The sequence below is a fragment of the Sturnus vulgaris genome, chromosome 5, assembly GCF_052056855.1.
Source record: "Sturnus vulgaris isolate bStuVul1 chromosome 5, bStuVul1.hap1, whole genome shotgun sequence".
Classification (NCBI taxonomy): domain Eukaryota; kingdom Metazoa; phylum Chordata; class Aves; order Passeriformes; family Sturnidae; genus Sturnus; species Sturnus vulgaris.
In genome coordinates, this window is record NC_142247.1 from 10351821 (window position 1) to 10369249 (window position 17429).

At 35.8% G+C, this 17429-nt stretch overlaps 1 protein-coding gene across 6 annotated transcripts in view; it reads right to left on the minus strand.

Annotated features, from left to right (window-relative positions):
* Positions 1–17429, minus strand: part of CCDC91 (coiled-coil domain containing 91) — a 113611-nt gene that overhangs the window by 41767 nt on the left and 54415 nt on the right. For all 6 annotated transcript variants that reach the window (XM_088164831.1, XM_014880801.2, XM_014880775.2 and 3 more), the window contains one exon: positions 9572–9679. In XM_088164831.1, the coding sequence (XP_088020957.1) occupies positions 9572–9679 (108 nt within the window). The remainder of the gene's footprint in view (positions 1–9571; positions 9680–17429) is intronic.

The following is a 17429-nucleotide window of genomic DNA, read 5'->3' on the forward strand; positions in this document are numbered from 1 at the left end:
AAAAACAAACAAAAAAAACCCCCAAAAAACCCGCCCAAACAGTAATTCAAATAAAATTATTAACTACTGTATCAAAAAAATTCCAAGCTGTTAGTTTAAAGGGCTCTGCATCACAAGCTATTCTAACCCTTTTGGAACTATTCTTTAGTCTGGGGCTAAAAGATTTTAAAATAATCCATACACCCTTTTAGGTAGAAATTATAAAGAAGCATTTGGTACATTAAATTTCTAGACATACAGAATGACTTTGGAGCCTGGTACTAAACGCTCACGGTGAACTTTACATACAATCAGTGCTTCCTCAGTTGGTCTTCCAGACAAATTTATTACAGGGAGTTGAAGGTTAAAAACAAACAGAAGGTGAGTTTCACTTCAGCACTTACACATTTGAGAGCTTTCAAGCGTCCTTGTATTTTTAGCTAACAGATAACAGGAAATTTTAAATTCATCTTGGCTTGTAGATTTTTGCTCAGCTATACTAAAAGCCTCTGAACAATAGACCACTGCAGAATTAAAGATCATATCTCTTGAGTTAAATGGCTACAGGTAAGCAGCTTTATGTCACAAACCCTTTCTCCCCAGAAATTAAAGACAGACAAAGGGTGGGAGTTGAATGAAACTCATTGTTTCCACAGGTAAGAATTATCACCATGTTCCTCTCCCTCTCAGACAGTATTTAAGAAATACTGGAGGAGCTTTGAGACTTCAGGTACCACTCTGAGATACATACACACTGAATTCTAATTCCCAAGCAATGGAGAGGCCACTTTCTCCTGCTAATTGTACCTGTCAAGAGCACGCTGCCCGTGCTTCGAAAAGTAAACCTACAGAAAGCTTCCAAGGCAGAGTGATCCGTCTCCTCTCAGTAGGATAATGAGTTAATCAGACTCAATGGTCCTGAGAAAAGTAACCAGGTGTCTTCCAGGTTTCCTGTGAAAGTTAGGATGGTGACTTACATACATAGGAAACCTTAAATTTGGAAAAAAGCAATTAACCCCTGCAAGGGCCCATGAAGTTTTTAAACAGAAGTTGGGGCGATGGTTTCTTTTCTTAATCAACAATCTAAGAAGCAGAAATAAGTAAAAACCCAGTCTAAATATGTTGAAACTTTGAATCCAAATATCCAACTGTTAATAAACAGTTGGATATATATATGTATGTATATATATATGTGTATATATATATATATATATAAAATACTTTACTGAGTTTCTGGGATGAAGAGCAAAGACAGAAACCGATAAAACGTGTTGGCTCCAGAACTGGCAATATGGTGAATGAAACAGTGAGGGACAAAAATAAATGTCAGTGAAAGCTTCACTTTGGAGCACCAGGGAAGTTTTCACCCAGTTTAAGTTTCCAAGGCTGCACTTTCACACAGTGTGTGTATCTATAAGGCACAGCAGAGAGCTGAACACTATGTGGAGATACTCAGATCTAAAAAATCTTTAGCTTAGGTACAACAAATACTACAGCTCTTTAATACATCATTTTACCTGATTTCCATAGCCTAACACTCTCACTTAGACTTCTTTCCAACAAAGCTGTAATTTACCTCCTTTTATTCCTTAGACAGGGTGAACAGTGCAAAATTCTGAGTTGTAAAAATTCTGAATTGCAAATTGTCTCATGACATGATGGCCCAGTAAAACACAGGGAAGAGATTTCCAAACAAAATAGAAGAAAACCCCCAAACTTTTCTAAAAAGTTGTACTCCACAGTGGAGAGAAACACTAGTATTTCTATCCTACCCTTGGGAAAGTGGCATGAGAGGGTCAAGAAGAGTCTTGTGAAAATTAGCTTAAAACAAAAGGCATTCAAAAAGAGGTTATAATGTTTTCCTCCCTGCAAGAAGCTCTCTAGGCAATGGTTCCAAATGAAAATCGTTTGATGTAGATTCAAATATAAATACAGAGGTCCTGTGGTTTTTCTTGATTCCTGTAAAAAAGAAATCAAAAAAATCTTTCTTTTTTTCCTGGAATGTGAGTCAGAGAAGACATTGTAAACAGATTCAATCACAATAGCAACTAGTCAGTCTTCTTTGGTATTTTTATATATTTTTTTTTTTTTTTCCTGAAGAATCATGAATTTTTTCTTTCAGGTAAGCATAATTTGAAGTATTACATAAAAGATATTACACTAACTTATGAAATAATATATAATTAATAAATAATGCATGAGATGAGCTCCTTTACAGCTCAAATGATGCATTCAAGCTATCAATAACTAATTCTAACTTAGTGCAGTTATAATTCCTTGCATATTCCTATTAATCCTAAACTCCAAATTTAAAGTCAAACAAACAAAAAAAGAGTGTCTTGCATAAACTGAAATGCTTTTTAAAAAATAGATTCTTTCTGAGTCCTGTACTATTTCATTTAAAAGGAAATGTGTATAGGATTTCATCCACAATTAAAAATGCATTTCTTTTGACATCCAATTTATGTTTCTGCAGATTGGTTCCTTCTCAATATTAAGTAAATCATCATGCATGGATCACCAAATTTTGCAGGGATTAATTGATTCTGTTAGCTGCTATTCATACCTTATGTATAAGTAGTTAGATAATAATTCAAAAATTAAACAGCAAAGAACATCACAGAACAACCAAAGTTAATATGACTATCCTAACACTAAAAAGGAAAAAGAGGCCTTGCATTCATTGCAACAAGTTATTGGTGTTTCCCTCTTCCACAGATCTTTTATCTGAGGAGACAATTGTCACACACTAAAGAAATGATACTTGGAACCTTATTTTAATGCCATCATTATCAAAATCAGTATATTGAGACATTCATATGTCTAATTCATCCTCAGTGAAAAACCAGTTCTCCTGGTCTTCAGTATCTACTGAATTTTTTAATCTAATGAAACTGCATTGTAGTTAATTGTTAAATAGAGAAAAACACAAAAATGTTGTCTGCAATACAGGGGCTTTTTTGTACCTTCATAATATATGGACATAGAATCATCCTTCTCCCTCAAGACTTGGGGAAAATTATCTTCAGGAACATTCAGTAAATGTTTCAGCACTTCATTCACCAGCATGGAAAATAAAACACTGGATGGGGGCTTTTTAAGAATTCAACACTTCAAATGTGTTCACCTATTTCAAAAGAAACTTTCTTAACTCTCAAAGTTCTACTTTCATTTCTGTCTCTCATGAGGAGATCTAACAGTAGGAAGAAATAACACAGTTCATGGGAAACATTATTATCTATGTGAGAGGAAGGTGACATAACAAAAATACATAATGATTTTGTAATGTTATCAAAATATTCCCATTTCTACATCCTATTCATAATATTATCCCGAGGAAAAAGGAGACCTAATTAAAATACTAATAATGGTTTTCTGCTCCTCTAAACAAGGCTGCCTACATTTAACAGCATTTTCTTTTATACTGCACACCTTTTCCTCAGCACTGCTAGGCTCTGCCTATGTCCAATGACAAGAACTGGTAATTGCAACTGGTTTCTTACACTGTCCTCACTATCTGTGGCATCTCAAGTGTTTGGCAGTGCAAGGTGGAAAATCTGTCTGCAGAATTCCAACATCTGGTACATATTTCCACTTCCTCAAATTATAACTTATTACTGCTTGGTTGAACTGTATCTTTTTGCCAGTTTGAGGTCCAAGTGTCTACCAAAGCAACAAAGCTTTTCCAAGAGACAGCTCAGGAATCAGCAAAACATTATTACATGAGAAAAGCTAAAACAATGTAAATGTAAATTGTAATAATAGTCGTAACAAAATAACTTGGGATAGGCTGGTACCCAGGGTTCCACTCAGCAGCATACAGCGAGTGCACAAGCTGTATCATTTCAGGCACATCAGAGGATGAAATTAGGTTTTAAAAATTTTGCTGCATAAGTACTTCATTGTTTTTATAAATAAAGTAGGAAGATCTATAAAGGCATCTAATAATAAAAATACTTTTCTTGGAAAGTGCACGTAGTAATAGAAACCATTAAAAATCCAACACACTTCAACTCCTGGGGATACAGAGTAAGCAACTTTATAAAAATGTGACAATAACAAAAAAGTATCAATTACTTCTTCTGTGATCTAATTAACTTCTCAGTCCATATGACTTCTTCACAAATTGCTCCATTTATCAGAAAGAAATAAAGGAAATGAGCTCCAAAAATACGACCAATGTAAACAGCAAAATATTCAATAATGGAGGACAGTAAAACAGAAAAAAAACTATTTTTTTTTCAACTACATCTGACAAGAAAATAACTGAGGAGAAAAATCATTCTATATTACTTAGCTGTTCAGAGTATCAACAAGAGTTGAGGGCATAAATTCCTAACAAGTAGTGAAGGTTTGAAGATAATAAGTAATATAAGCAAAAGAGAAAGAGAAAATAAATCACTCTAAAGAGCTCCTTTCAAGTGCCACTTGACAAATCCAATGAAGCAAATGTAATTTCCAAATTGGATTTTTGGTGGAGATGCTAAAAACATCCTGTCTGAATTAACAGTGCAAAGGGACTGCAAAATCAAACTCCAACTAGCATGTGAGAGTGGGCATATTGAAATCAGGTTAGAGAACTCTGGTAAATGTTTATATTTTTTAAAAAAAGCACCACCAAACAGTTATTTCTGTTGTCAGATTTTTTCATGGAATGGCAGAATCACAGAATGGGTCAAGCTGGAGGGGACCACAGTGGGTCATCTGGTCCCACTTCCCTGCTCAGGCAAGATAAATCCTGAAAAAAAATTCAGAATTCAGGAAAAACAAGCAAGCAAACAAACAAAAAGCCATCCCAGCACAGGAAAAGCTGATTCTCTCCCTTTTCATTTTGATTCTCTCTATATACATGGAAATGAAGGAGGTATCAGGAATTCAGGAATAAATTTCTCAAATTTGCCACAGGATTTTAATCAATCCTTGGTTTTTTTGTAAGTTCTGAGAAAGTGTAACTTTGCTCTTGGCAAAAGAGCAGCAGACCTGAAAAGACACAACTAGATGAATTATGTGAAGGTGAATTACATGAAAATGTCACAGGAAGGACTGATTGGAAGTACTTGTTTTTGAAGGGAATGAATAAACAAATATTTCTACAGCAGCAAACTACAAGATTTCTGGGAATTGAGAGGAAATGCCCGAAGAAGGGAACATGGTAAGTACTCGAAATAATTTCCAAACCTATCATACTTGGAATTATTGAACCAGAAAGGTTATGTCCACTGCAGGGTTCGTATTTTCAGTCTGCAAGTCTTCAGGATTGCTACTCTCACTGCAAAAATTGCAGTCTCCTAAAAAGGCAAATATTCACAAGACTCTCAGAATCTACTTTGCATATCGTCCCTTCAAGATCAGGCATTAAAAAAATTTTACAATTACTACCATCAGATGGGAAAAACACAGAGCCTCTTTTGTTAACAAGAGGAGAAAAACATAACCAAAGTTCATAAAATAAGCATTATTAGAGGCAAATTTTGAGAAGATATAAAGGCACTCATATGAAATCAAAGGAAATTATACCTCCTGTGAAATTAAGTTTCTGATTGAAGTAAATCTTTTCCCTGGCATACAAACAATCACTGTAAAAGACAAGGACTTCCCACATTCAACATTTTAGCAGTTGTCAAAAGACAACTGCAACAGATTTTTTAACTACTATTTATCATACAAATGACAGCCAACATCATGACAGAGTGGAAAAAGCATTAAAGACATGGGGGTAACTCTAGTTGTCTTAGATGCTGTTGCATCTACAAATGTGAGACAGAATTGTGTCACACACATAAAATCATCATGAAAAATAACTGCTGTAGATATTTAAGATTTTATTTTATCTTAATACACAGGTCATTGAGTGTTTCAAGAATAATAAAAAAATGTACCTCGCTATAGGCACATTTTAACACCACCTGATTTGATTGAATAGTGATAATATTTGATTGCATAGTAATAGCAATTCAAGTAATAGAATTTCTTTACTATTGAATAGTAGAATTAGTGAGTAATATTCAGTAATTCTGAGTATTCAAAAAAAATCTATTCAAAAGTTTGTTGATTATGTTTTTCAGCATGTATTTTCACACAGCACATGAGCAAAACTGCAAGCTGGTGTTTATTTTCAGAAGGCAACATCAAAGGTTTGTGTCTCAGAAAAAGACAAGGATGAAATTCGTGATTTTTGAACTTGTAAAGAACTGATATGATTTCTGCTGGCATTTTCTGATATCATCAAATTCTAGAAAAGTAAAACTGACAAGCATAGTTTTCCCAAATATTTAGTAGATGACATGACTGATTTCTGGCACAGTGAAAAATAGTTCTCTTTGTCCTGTTCATTGATGGAGGACACCATGACACTGGTGCCCCTGAATGTACCACAAGAATGCCCGGTTGGCTTTTTGAAATGTTGACATCATGGAATCACAGAATGGTTTGGGTTGGAAGGGACTTTGGAGGTCATCCAGTTCCAACTCCCTGCCATGGGCAGGGACACCTTCCACTATCCCAGGTTGCTCAGAGCCCCATCCAACCTGGCCTTGGACACTGCCAGGGATGGGGCAGCCACAGCTGCTCTGGGAAACCTGTGCCAGGGCCTCACCACCCTCACAGGGAACAATTCCTTCCCAATATCCAATCTAACCCTGCTCTGTGTCAGTGTGAAGCCATTGCCCCTTGTCCTGTCACGCCAGGCCCTTGTCAAGACTCTCTCTCCATCTTTCCTGTGGCTCCCTTCAGGCACTGGAAGGCCACAGTGAGGTCACCCCAAAGCCTTCTCCTCTCCAGGCTGAACAATCCCAATTCCCTGAGGCTTTCCTGCCAGCAGAGCTGCTCCATCCCTCTGATCCCTTGGTGTCCCTGCTCTGTCCTGGCTCCAGCAGCTCCCTGTCCTTCCTGTGCTGGCCCAGGGCTGGAGGAGCTCTGCAGGGCAGGGGGGGTCTCAGCAGAGCAGGGCAGAGGGGCAGAATCTCCCCCTCTCCTGCTCCCCACATCACTTTTGCTATGGGAGTGTATTTCCTTGGAAAAACCAGCAGCCCTAGAGGCTGTCACCTGGGAAGGAACCATTCCAGTGATCATCACCCAGGACGCTTCCTACAACCAGCCAGTTTGCTGACCAGCCTGACACATAATAATCAAATAGCAACTGCAGGTATTATTCCAGCTGGAAACTGGGATAGGACCATGCAATGAAGTCTCTCATTTCTTTCTCCATCCTGGAAAATGCAGTCTTGCAGACTGAAGGTTATGAGCAGGACGCACCTCTCTGGACAGGATTTTAACCTGCATCACCACCTGATAAAACTAAGTCTAAAATCAGAAACTTTAATAAACTCTAACAAAAGGTTAAAGACAATCAGAAAAACTGCCTTTCCTCCATCTCAAAGACACTTTTGTGAGGGAGGGGCATGGGAATTTAGGGGGGAAACAGGAGTAAGTGGAAAGCATGAGAAAGATTTTCATGAGAGAATCTTGATTGTGTGGAATTGGAAATAAAACAGCAGAAAATTAAAAAAGAATAGAAAATGAGCACAAAACCCCATGTGGTCTGACAGTTTTACACAGACTTAAAACTTTGAAGGCAAAATACTGCTTGCAAGGCAAGAATATTAGCAGGGAACAAAAAAAAAAGCTTTTTTGTGTTGTGTATACTTGCACTGTCTGATTACTCCTGCAACAAAATCATTCTTTATAGTGATACAAACACTCATAAATCTCCATGTAAAAGTGGCTATGCATGTACAATCCCATAACACAAAACAGCAATGAAATCTGTGTATAAATATCAGCAGTAATTTCATCTAACTCAACTGTTAGAACATAACAAAATCATTTGAAGGAAAAGAAGTGTAAAAATTAACATGAAAACATACATTTAAGAATACATGTGTTCAAAAAGAATAAAAACCATACCACTCATTTCTCAGATCTTTCAACAAATTTTTGCGACTGAATAAAATCTGCCAGGATAAATCATATTTAATTAAACCTGATAGCTCAACCACAAGCACCCACACTTGTCTATTTGATTAGGCTTCAAAAACCCAGCTGTATATTAGAGGTGAAAAACCTTGATTGTACTGAATGAGAAATGACTTGGAAGTTAGTGAACAAAATTTACACTTTTTCTGGGGATGCAAAGGGGGTGTTAAATGCAGACATGATGTGAACTGGGCACTGTGTTTGCTCATAACCACTCTCCTGTCCTATGACCAGTTCTTTACATTGTTAGGTTCTTCCCAGGTAAATCTGAACCTCTTTAACATGTTTCCACACTTTGGTCCCATTTTTGGGGCTCTGATGCAAATCTGACTGATCACACGTGCAAGTTATTGCTCAGTCTGTAAGAATGATCTCAAAAAATCTTCCTATCACATTTCTGTATTTCATGAGGTTCATTCCTTTTTAACAGTCAGAAAGTGATATCAACTTAGCAAACATGTTCACTTCAAAACCGCAAAACTTTTGTTTTAAAATTCATTTTTACTTGCTCTTAGAGCTTTATAGCAAGTGTTAAATAATTGCAATTCTGTGCAACAGCCTCACTCATGATGCAATCAATTTCTCCACATTATTACATCTTTCCTCCATACTGTTTACATAGATGCTTATATATGTAACACAAATTTGCACTAGGTGTTAATTTATATGGTCAGAACAGTCAAAAGGTCATAAAACACTTCTGGAAATGTTGGAGTCCTTCAAGAGGACCTTTGATGTATTTAGGTCTAAGATACTCCACGAAAATGTAAAAAAATATTATCCTTTGTACTTTTTGCAGAATTGTTGCTAACAGTACTTAAAAGGTAACTTAGATGCAATATAAACGACTCCAGGGGGCTATTAACAATCTAACTTCTTGGTTTTTAAAGTTCCATGCTCATGGTCAGTATTATTTTGATTCAAGAGCTGTACTTCAGTCAAACCAAGATCTTATTCATAACAAACCAGGTTGACACTGTTCAGATCCTCATCACTAATTTCTCTGATCTCAAATACTTCCTGTGCAGCGTGTGACTTTCACTCAAGTCATGCTAAATGAGCCAATTTACATCATTAATGTGTATATAGCCATATATATATATATATATATACGGATATTATATAACTCCTCACAGCTTTTTATTTTTAGGTAAAATTTCTATGAAATAAAAATAGGTGTGGACAGCACATGTTTTTGTCTACCATCTAAGAACCATCTCAAAATTTGCAACAAAAATTCATGCAAATCCCACACAATCAAGTTCTCCATTTTACTACATAAATTAAAAATAATTGAAGGGTGTCTCCAAGACCACAGGAAATGACAGCTATTGAGAAGTAATTATTAAGTTGCTCTGAGGCTTTTTCTCAGTGCTACACTCTCCTTGAATCTATTTCTAAGCAGGCTCCAGTGCTATAGAACATTTTCAATCCCAACAGATGAAAAGTCTTTATTTATTTAGCATTTTTAAATACCTGTGTTTAGTGGTATGCTGAGGAAACAAGGTGAGGGATGGATCATTTTCTCTGGAGATCATATGTATTAATCTTTTTTCAAACAGGAAAGAGTTGAAACTAAAAAAAAATCATGGAAATTCTTGCATGTGCACATCCATACCTGAGCATCAAGGAGCTCTTCACATTTGTGAGAATGCTTTTCAATGGTTAATATATACTGCTTTTCAATAGCTGCTTCTTGCTGCTGAACTGTAGATTGCAGCAGTGCCTGCAAAAAAAAAGGCACAAAATACTCAACAAAGATATACCAATATATTGGCATCTGCAGATCCACTAAGACTCATCTACAACCAGAATGTGGAATGCTGTTATAAATTTGGAATGTGCAACGATTAAAGTACCTTTCTATGTAACACTACCTTGTTTTCAGTCATGACTAACATTTTTTGGATCTCAGATTTCTTATACAGTCTGCCTAAAAGACAGCAGCATACAGAAGATAGAGAGAATTTCTGTTAAATATACTCAGTTTAGTGAGACCACACAAGAAGAGGAGAATATGAAAGCTGCTGAAGAGGAGGGGGAAAAAAAAAAAAAAAGCCAGACATATTTCTCTGGCTGACAAAACTCCACATCCTCTCGGCACTGTGCAAGGTCCCATGGGCCAAGCATGATCTTCACAACCACAAGTCAAGTAAAAGCAGATGGAAATTCTGAGTAACATGAAACATAAAAGAATGCCCCCCCCCAGGATGTTCACACTTGAATGTGAAGCAGTGGAAGTCAAAGTGTGGAAAGTCAAAGCACCAAGGCAGTAGCAAACAGCTGATGGGAGCAGGAGTTGTGAGTGTGTTTGTGCACACGCCTGAACTCACACACGCTTGGCTAAGCCCTGCAGAACCTCCTGTATCTGAATGCAGAAAGAGAAACAAAGGACTTGAAGATACGTGAAAAAAACAAGTTATCACTTGGAGAATTATGCTCAGGTTTCCTTAGACAATGATGGTAGCTAAACATTTACTCGGTTCATGTGATTTAAGCTTTTTTCCTTGATAATATAAAGTCTTTATGCCACTTTCCAAATATTCATCGGGCTATTTATACAAAATGTACCAAACTATTCTTAACTAGCAATCAATATACTGAAGTAGTCAAAATGACTGGGTAAGTTAAAACAGACATGATTTTTACAGAAAACAGACCTTTGGCCCAAATGCAGACAAAGAAAAAAAAACCCCATCTTTCAAACAATCTTTATTTTAGAGATATGTTTACTTCATGGAATGTAACACACACATCAAATAAAATTTTGAATACTTTAAAAAAAACCCAAGAATGTATAAAAAAGATAAAATCTTCTGACAATTTTTGAATTACCTTTCCAAATTTTCCACTAACTATCCTCTTATGCCAAAATCGCTGTTTTTCAGTAGTGCTGTAGCATGGTAGCAGTTCTCAGCAAAATTTCAGTGATTAAAAATGTTAAAACTTGTGCTGAATCAAAGTGCAAGGATACATTTACTGGTGTTTGCAGGGGATTTAGCAAACCGTAAGTTTACTTTCAAAAAAGCCAATTTACTTCTAACTAAATTAAATTATTTTATTCATAGAAATTCAAGCACTCAGAAAAACTGAACTTCCAAAGAAGTGTAACCTCTGTACATGAAATTTTATACTCTGTATAAATTAGAATAGCCACGTATCACTGGCAAAAATTAAACCTGGATAATGGGGTTTGAGTTCCTTTTTTTTTTTGCCTAAACTATTGTAGCAATAAATGTTTCATGTAACTGGTACAAAAGAAAGTAAAATAATTCTATTCTTAGGGAACACAGTAAGAGAATGGTCATTAAGCTTTCATGGCATTTCTCAGACAGTTTCTTGCTCATGCCAAAGGTTGAGTCACCTTATGCACTTTGCATATTTCACTGGCAACTGTTAAAATTTTATTAAATGGTATAAAGACCTTTCAGTTTTCAAGGAAATAATTATTATTCATTGGATGTCATGTAGAGGCTGTTAAATTTTTGTAATTAATTTATTATTAATATTTTTCTTTAGAAAATACATAAAATTGCATATTTGGAAACAACAAACCTTCCTTTTCTGTCATACACACTATTAGCCCAGTTTAAATAGTACCACAGGGCTGATGCTGTATTTGACTGTTCCACTAGTTGGCCAAATAAGGAGAAAGAGAGAAAAATCTCCCTGTGTAGAACAATACTGCAGAAATATAGCACAGACGTGTGGTATCCATCCAAAGCTCTAGTAAATTTCAAGATAATCAACTACTCAAATTAAATAATTTACAAAAATTTCATTTACCAATTAGCTCATTTGCTAAACTGAAACACACATTTGGCTACTTGATGATCAGTACCTCTAATCTTATAGTTACAACTACAATGACACTAAAAGTCTTTTGATTAATTGCTATTCTGGGCAAATTCTCTTATCACTGCTGAAACAGGACTTTCTTCCCTAATTAGTTAAGGAGGAGTTATTAATTATGCTGCTGGGCTGATCTTTCATAAATCTATGGCCAGTGATCTAATACCAAACAGGCATTCTTGAAACAGTCTCCTTTTGATTTAATCATTTCAATAAGGTTACAGCAGAATGTAGCCTATGGCATCTGTTGCATGAAGTCAAGGGTAGGATTTCAGTATGAGTGCTCTTGTTAATTAATTTTTCCTTCTACATATTGTGCAATGAACTTTCTTGACACTGGTTGGGAAGGGTCACAGGATCATAGGATTTTAAGGGTTGGAAGGGACCTTAAAGATCATGTAGTTCCAACTCCCTGCTATAGGCAGGGACACCTTCCACTAGACAAGGTGGAGGAGCTCCATCCAACCTGGCTTCTTCCCCACTTTGTGATCTCTCTACTAACCCAAAAAAACTGTCAGAGAATTGATCCTGCATTTCCTTCAATACTAAAACATCGAGGTGGCTTCTGACAGAACAAAGAGGCTGAAATCCCTTAAGTCTCTATAGAATCTTAATTTTAGTTTGATATATGATGCATCATAAAAAACACAGAAAAAAACATTATTTCCTCAAACCATTATAAAAATCTTCACACATCTAAATAACTGTACAAAACATTCTTAAGTTAAACTAAGTAAACTAAGTAAATTATTCTAAAACTCTGTTTGAGCTCAGATAAAGAACTAAGCTTTAAGTTTCATACATTGGAATAATTTTAGAAGACCTTAAGCTGAAAGTAAATCCAAATTTCATAGTAAGATCCATGATCACCCTGGGGGGTTCTTAAGGGAATACACATCTATTATATGTTTTAGCACTGGTCAGAGTATTCCAGTGGTCCTGGAACTGACAGCACACTGCCTGTGTGGTGGGAATCCTGGAGAACGGCATTCCTGCATACAGACCAGGGCCTGAAAAATTGCACTGTGCCCAACATGAGAAGAAAAGCTTAAAACCACAAATGAACACAACACTTCATCCTGTATTTCTACAGTGTGTTATGTACTGACTACCAGATTATCTCTAACATTTCTCCTCATACTCAAAAAGGCAAAAGTGCAATAACTACAGTTTTGGCAAAAGTGTAACACAGACACCCCAGCCTATTTTTAATACAAACCTAATCTGCTCATTCTACTGGCAATAGAAACCACAGCTACTTGCCCAGACAAGATTTATTGTATAGCCAGAAGCTAGAATCTAGGAGAAACCCTCTTGAATTAAATAGCCAAAATACAGACTGTTACCCCAAATTCTTCCTAAAGAGTAACAAATTGCCAAACCTCTTTCTTTCAACTCCCTCTTTTTATTATAGGAAAAAAGCTAGTCAGAATAAAGGCAACAGGAAAAACTAAGCAGAGCTCATTATCCTCTCCTATCTATTCTGAAAAAAAAAAAAAATTAAAAGCAATTCTGACCCATGCAAAACACAGGCTTACGAGATGCATAGCATTGTTTGAAAACGTTAAACCTATTCACATGTAACAGCATGAAATACAAATCATGGTGTACACGTTGCTGAGTTATGTTTTAGAATGTTTCTTAAAAGCACTGTATCAAAAGCCTTAGTTCAATCCAAAAGAATATCCTGCTCAAGGACCATTGGCTCGTTCAAGTAGCTAAATGGAAGCCAGTACATCAAACCTCTTTACTTCAAAATTGCTGAGTCAGGATGACCAAAACAAGTCATCTTTAAAAATAGAAGTTACTAATGAGAAGTTACCACACTACTTCAAACATGTGAACTGTATTAAATACAGCAATACTACTTCTGAATTTTTAAGCTTTATAGCATTAGGCAATGATTCATCTAATTCAGCATCCTGTCTCCACCATTTAATTACTTTCTACTACTTAATTTAAGGGTGCAATGCAATTAACCAATTGCTGAATGATAAAGCAGAGCAAAGGACACAATGCAAATTCTTTCCTGACCCATGGAAAAGATACATTAACTCAACAAAATGCAGTATTTGACTAGTTGTGTTTTAATTCAGCTATTATCTAAGACACAGATGATACAAATAAAACTATTTAAAGGTTTCTGAAAATGTATATTTCAAAAGAATTCAACTTACTTCAGCCCAAAATACTGCACATTTTCATGACTGGGTTATTTTCAGGTGAGTCTGCCATTTTAGTAAAAATGAAATATGTCCATTTAGGTGCTGTGGAATATGGGGGATTAAATACAACAAACGGGTAATGTATTTTTTGCAGTGATATAAAAAAAATCAGTTTCATATCCAACTGCTTGTAGTTGAAATTATGTTGATCCATACCAGTAAGGATCAACAACTTAAAGGTTTGAATACTTTGCTGGGTTTATCTAGGTAGCTCAGTTTTATGCGAGTGTAAAGGATTTATTTTCCACAAAAAACTGTTCTCACAGACTCCTGCCAGAAACAAACTGCAAACTAACTCTTAATCTTCTATTAACCTTCCTATTTTTATAATATTCAACACTGTATTTATTATTCTATGGTCAGAAGCACATACACAATTCATCCTTACTAGAAGGGGAGGGAGAGATTCCTTGCAAGTTTTATAATTGCTTTCAAAATGTAAAGGTCATTTAATAGATGATAAAACATTTTTGATAGCCAGGCCTTTGAAACGATGAGACTTGATTTCACCTTGATTTTATGGGAATTCTGCAGAGATACTTCCATGGTAGCATCACTGTTGCACAGAACCACTCTTATAATGCAAAATCCCAAGGAATCTCTTCCAGCCATCAGCTCTCCATGAGAAAAAACAAAGTTGTTTTATATTCCAGGCTCACTTGAATTCTAGTGTGACTTGCACATGAACAAGCATAGAAGTTGGAAATGAAATACAAGCCCTTGCAACAATTTTGGATTTGTCCTTTTATTCATGTGTCAGGCTTTTCTGAGCCAGGATGTCAACTTGGAAACTTAATAAGCTAAGCTGATATTTTAAAGAGTTGAGAACTGGCCACATTTCAGAGCTTTCCCTCACTAGGGATAAACTGTGTCTAAAAAAAGATATCCTGATTCTAGATTAACTTCTTTTGTAATGAAATCCTTTAAAATTTCCTTTGTTTGTTAGAGGGTAACCTTTCAGTTCAGAGGTGTATTATTGACACAAATATTTTTGAAAGAAAATCTGATGGCTCCTACACATTCCATGCTTTGAAAATCTGTCTGCTCCTACATTCAGAAAATCTGAAAACATCCCACCACCTTTCATTGAAAACCGATGGACAAAACTCTTACTGCAGCAAGGGATGGGAAAAACTTCACACTTTGAAGTTCATTTCTATAAAAGGGACATGCATCTGATTCATGTAGGCTGTCTTTCAGAACACTATTAATTGCATAAAACAATCTAAGGAAATAAAATCCATCAAATAAATACACCTGCCTGTAACCCTATATTCTTTAAAGCTTACATCAGAGGATATTTTATATGATGAGAAAAAAAACAGATTAAAACTATTAACTCATCTATTTACAGAACTGTGACAATTTCAGAACACAAGCTTGACTAAACAAGCACAGAAGAAATTCTTATGTTGCATGTGGTATCTTAAGATGTGATGTGATCCCACAAGCATAACTTCCAAGATCTACATTTACTTTTCTTTACCATGGTTAATTACCAGGGATAAAAGTTTAAAACAACAATGACATGAAAGACAGAAATTAAACAAAATTAGGTAAACATGAGAAGAGGAAACTTGGCCTACACAGAACACTGAGTTAATTTTTAATTTGCTTTCCTGTGGTTTTTAATACAAATTTTATGACTGTGTTGTGGATGGTTTATTTGTTGCAAGGAAGATTAGAATGTGAGATGCTTAACAATGGCCAAGATTTTTGAGGGTTTGTGCTACAAAGCATCTAATGGTCTCTATTAATGGAGTTCCCAACATATTCAACAACGAACATTCCAAAGTCAACTGAATTTAATTTCAAGGGCTTTGTTATATGCAGGTCCTTGAAAATAGGTCGTTCAGTATTTGTCTTCTCGTGTAAGCTGCACTTTCAGTGCTGCTGCCATATTAAGAAGGACCAGTCAGGAGTAGGAATTAAGAGGGTTTGTCCTCAAACTTGAGTACCTGTCTGCCCAGGGATACCACACTAGTGAAAGATCCATGTGGAGAAATACTGTCCCATTAACAACAAATAAGTCCCCAAAGTACAGGAAAGGGACAAGAAGGAAGTGTAAGCCATTTGGAGGTATAGAAGATACATCAACAATAGAGGTCTGCTGCAGTACATCTGCAAGGAGTGGAATTAATTCTGAATGGAAGAAAACTGTGATTTTCTGGTTACCAACTTGGCAGCCTTGTACACATAAGCCACAAAATGGCAACTCTCTTTTCCTCTGTAAACCAGAAGGAAGGCATGTTCACAAATCCACCAACAATAACACCTGCCTAAGCCAGGAATACAGAAAAGACAAGTCATTCAACTGTCTTCCACTGTTATTCCACTCAAGGTTTCAATACCTAAGTTACAGGATTTGGGTTTTGAAGCATTCTGGGGATTATTTGCTGGGGCTCAGGATGAATTGCTCCTATTTTTACAAGCTATCCTTAAACAAGCAATGTTGGGCATTATAAGTTGTGCTATGGCTCTGCTTGAAGCAGAGCCACAAAATTATAATTGACTGGTTTCAGAGAGGCTTAGTCAGAATTCCAACACTCCTGACTGCCACACAACCTAATTTAGGGCCTGAGCAATCCCCTGATTGGAATAACCTGCATCAATTCACTTTATCAAACCCCCAGGAATGCAAAATAAGCCTGTTCTTATCGCAAACAAGATTTTCCTTCCCATGCCTTTTAAACAACTCATAGACTTGTTTAGGTGAATTTCTGCACTCAAGGTGATTTGGGGATTAATTAGATAGTACTTACAAAAAAACCTACTGAGAATGGAAATTACTTCTGCATATAAATGATATGTACTAGAGTAACACAGTCTAAATCTTAAAGAAGACATATTTCAGCACAAAATTAAGTCTGGCTAATAAAAAGTAAATTAAAAGAGTTAATGAATCTCAAGATTCTGTCTTTCACTAAAAGGACTAATCAGATTTACTTTACATTCCTAAACAAATGCTATGTGTAGGAACCCTTATTTGGTTATCTAACTAATTGCCACCATATCTGAAAAATAGAATAAATTCCTAAGGATCTGAGTTAAAAAGCCCCAAGAACGTAAGACACTACTTCTATAATTACAAAACCACATTTGACTAATTTACTTAAGGAAAAAACCCAATCTTAGCCGTGTTCCATATTGAAATATTAACAATGAATTAACATTTTAAAAGAATATATGAGATAATTTTCTCAAACAAAGCTGCAGAACAGTTTTTGCCTCCACTGAATTCCCTGATGATTCAGTGTTACTTTTTTATTTTAAGTACATGGCGAAGAGTTATAGAAAAGGTATTAAAGTGTAAACAACCAGCCAAAAAATGCTTGGGTTTTTTAAACCTAGCAATCTTTTTTGAATGTTTTTGCTACCCTGATGAATAAGTCACCTCAT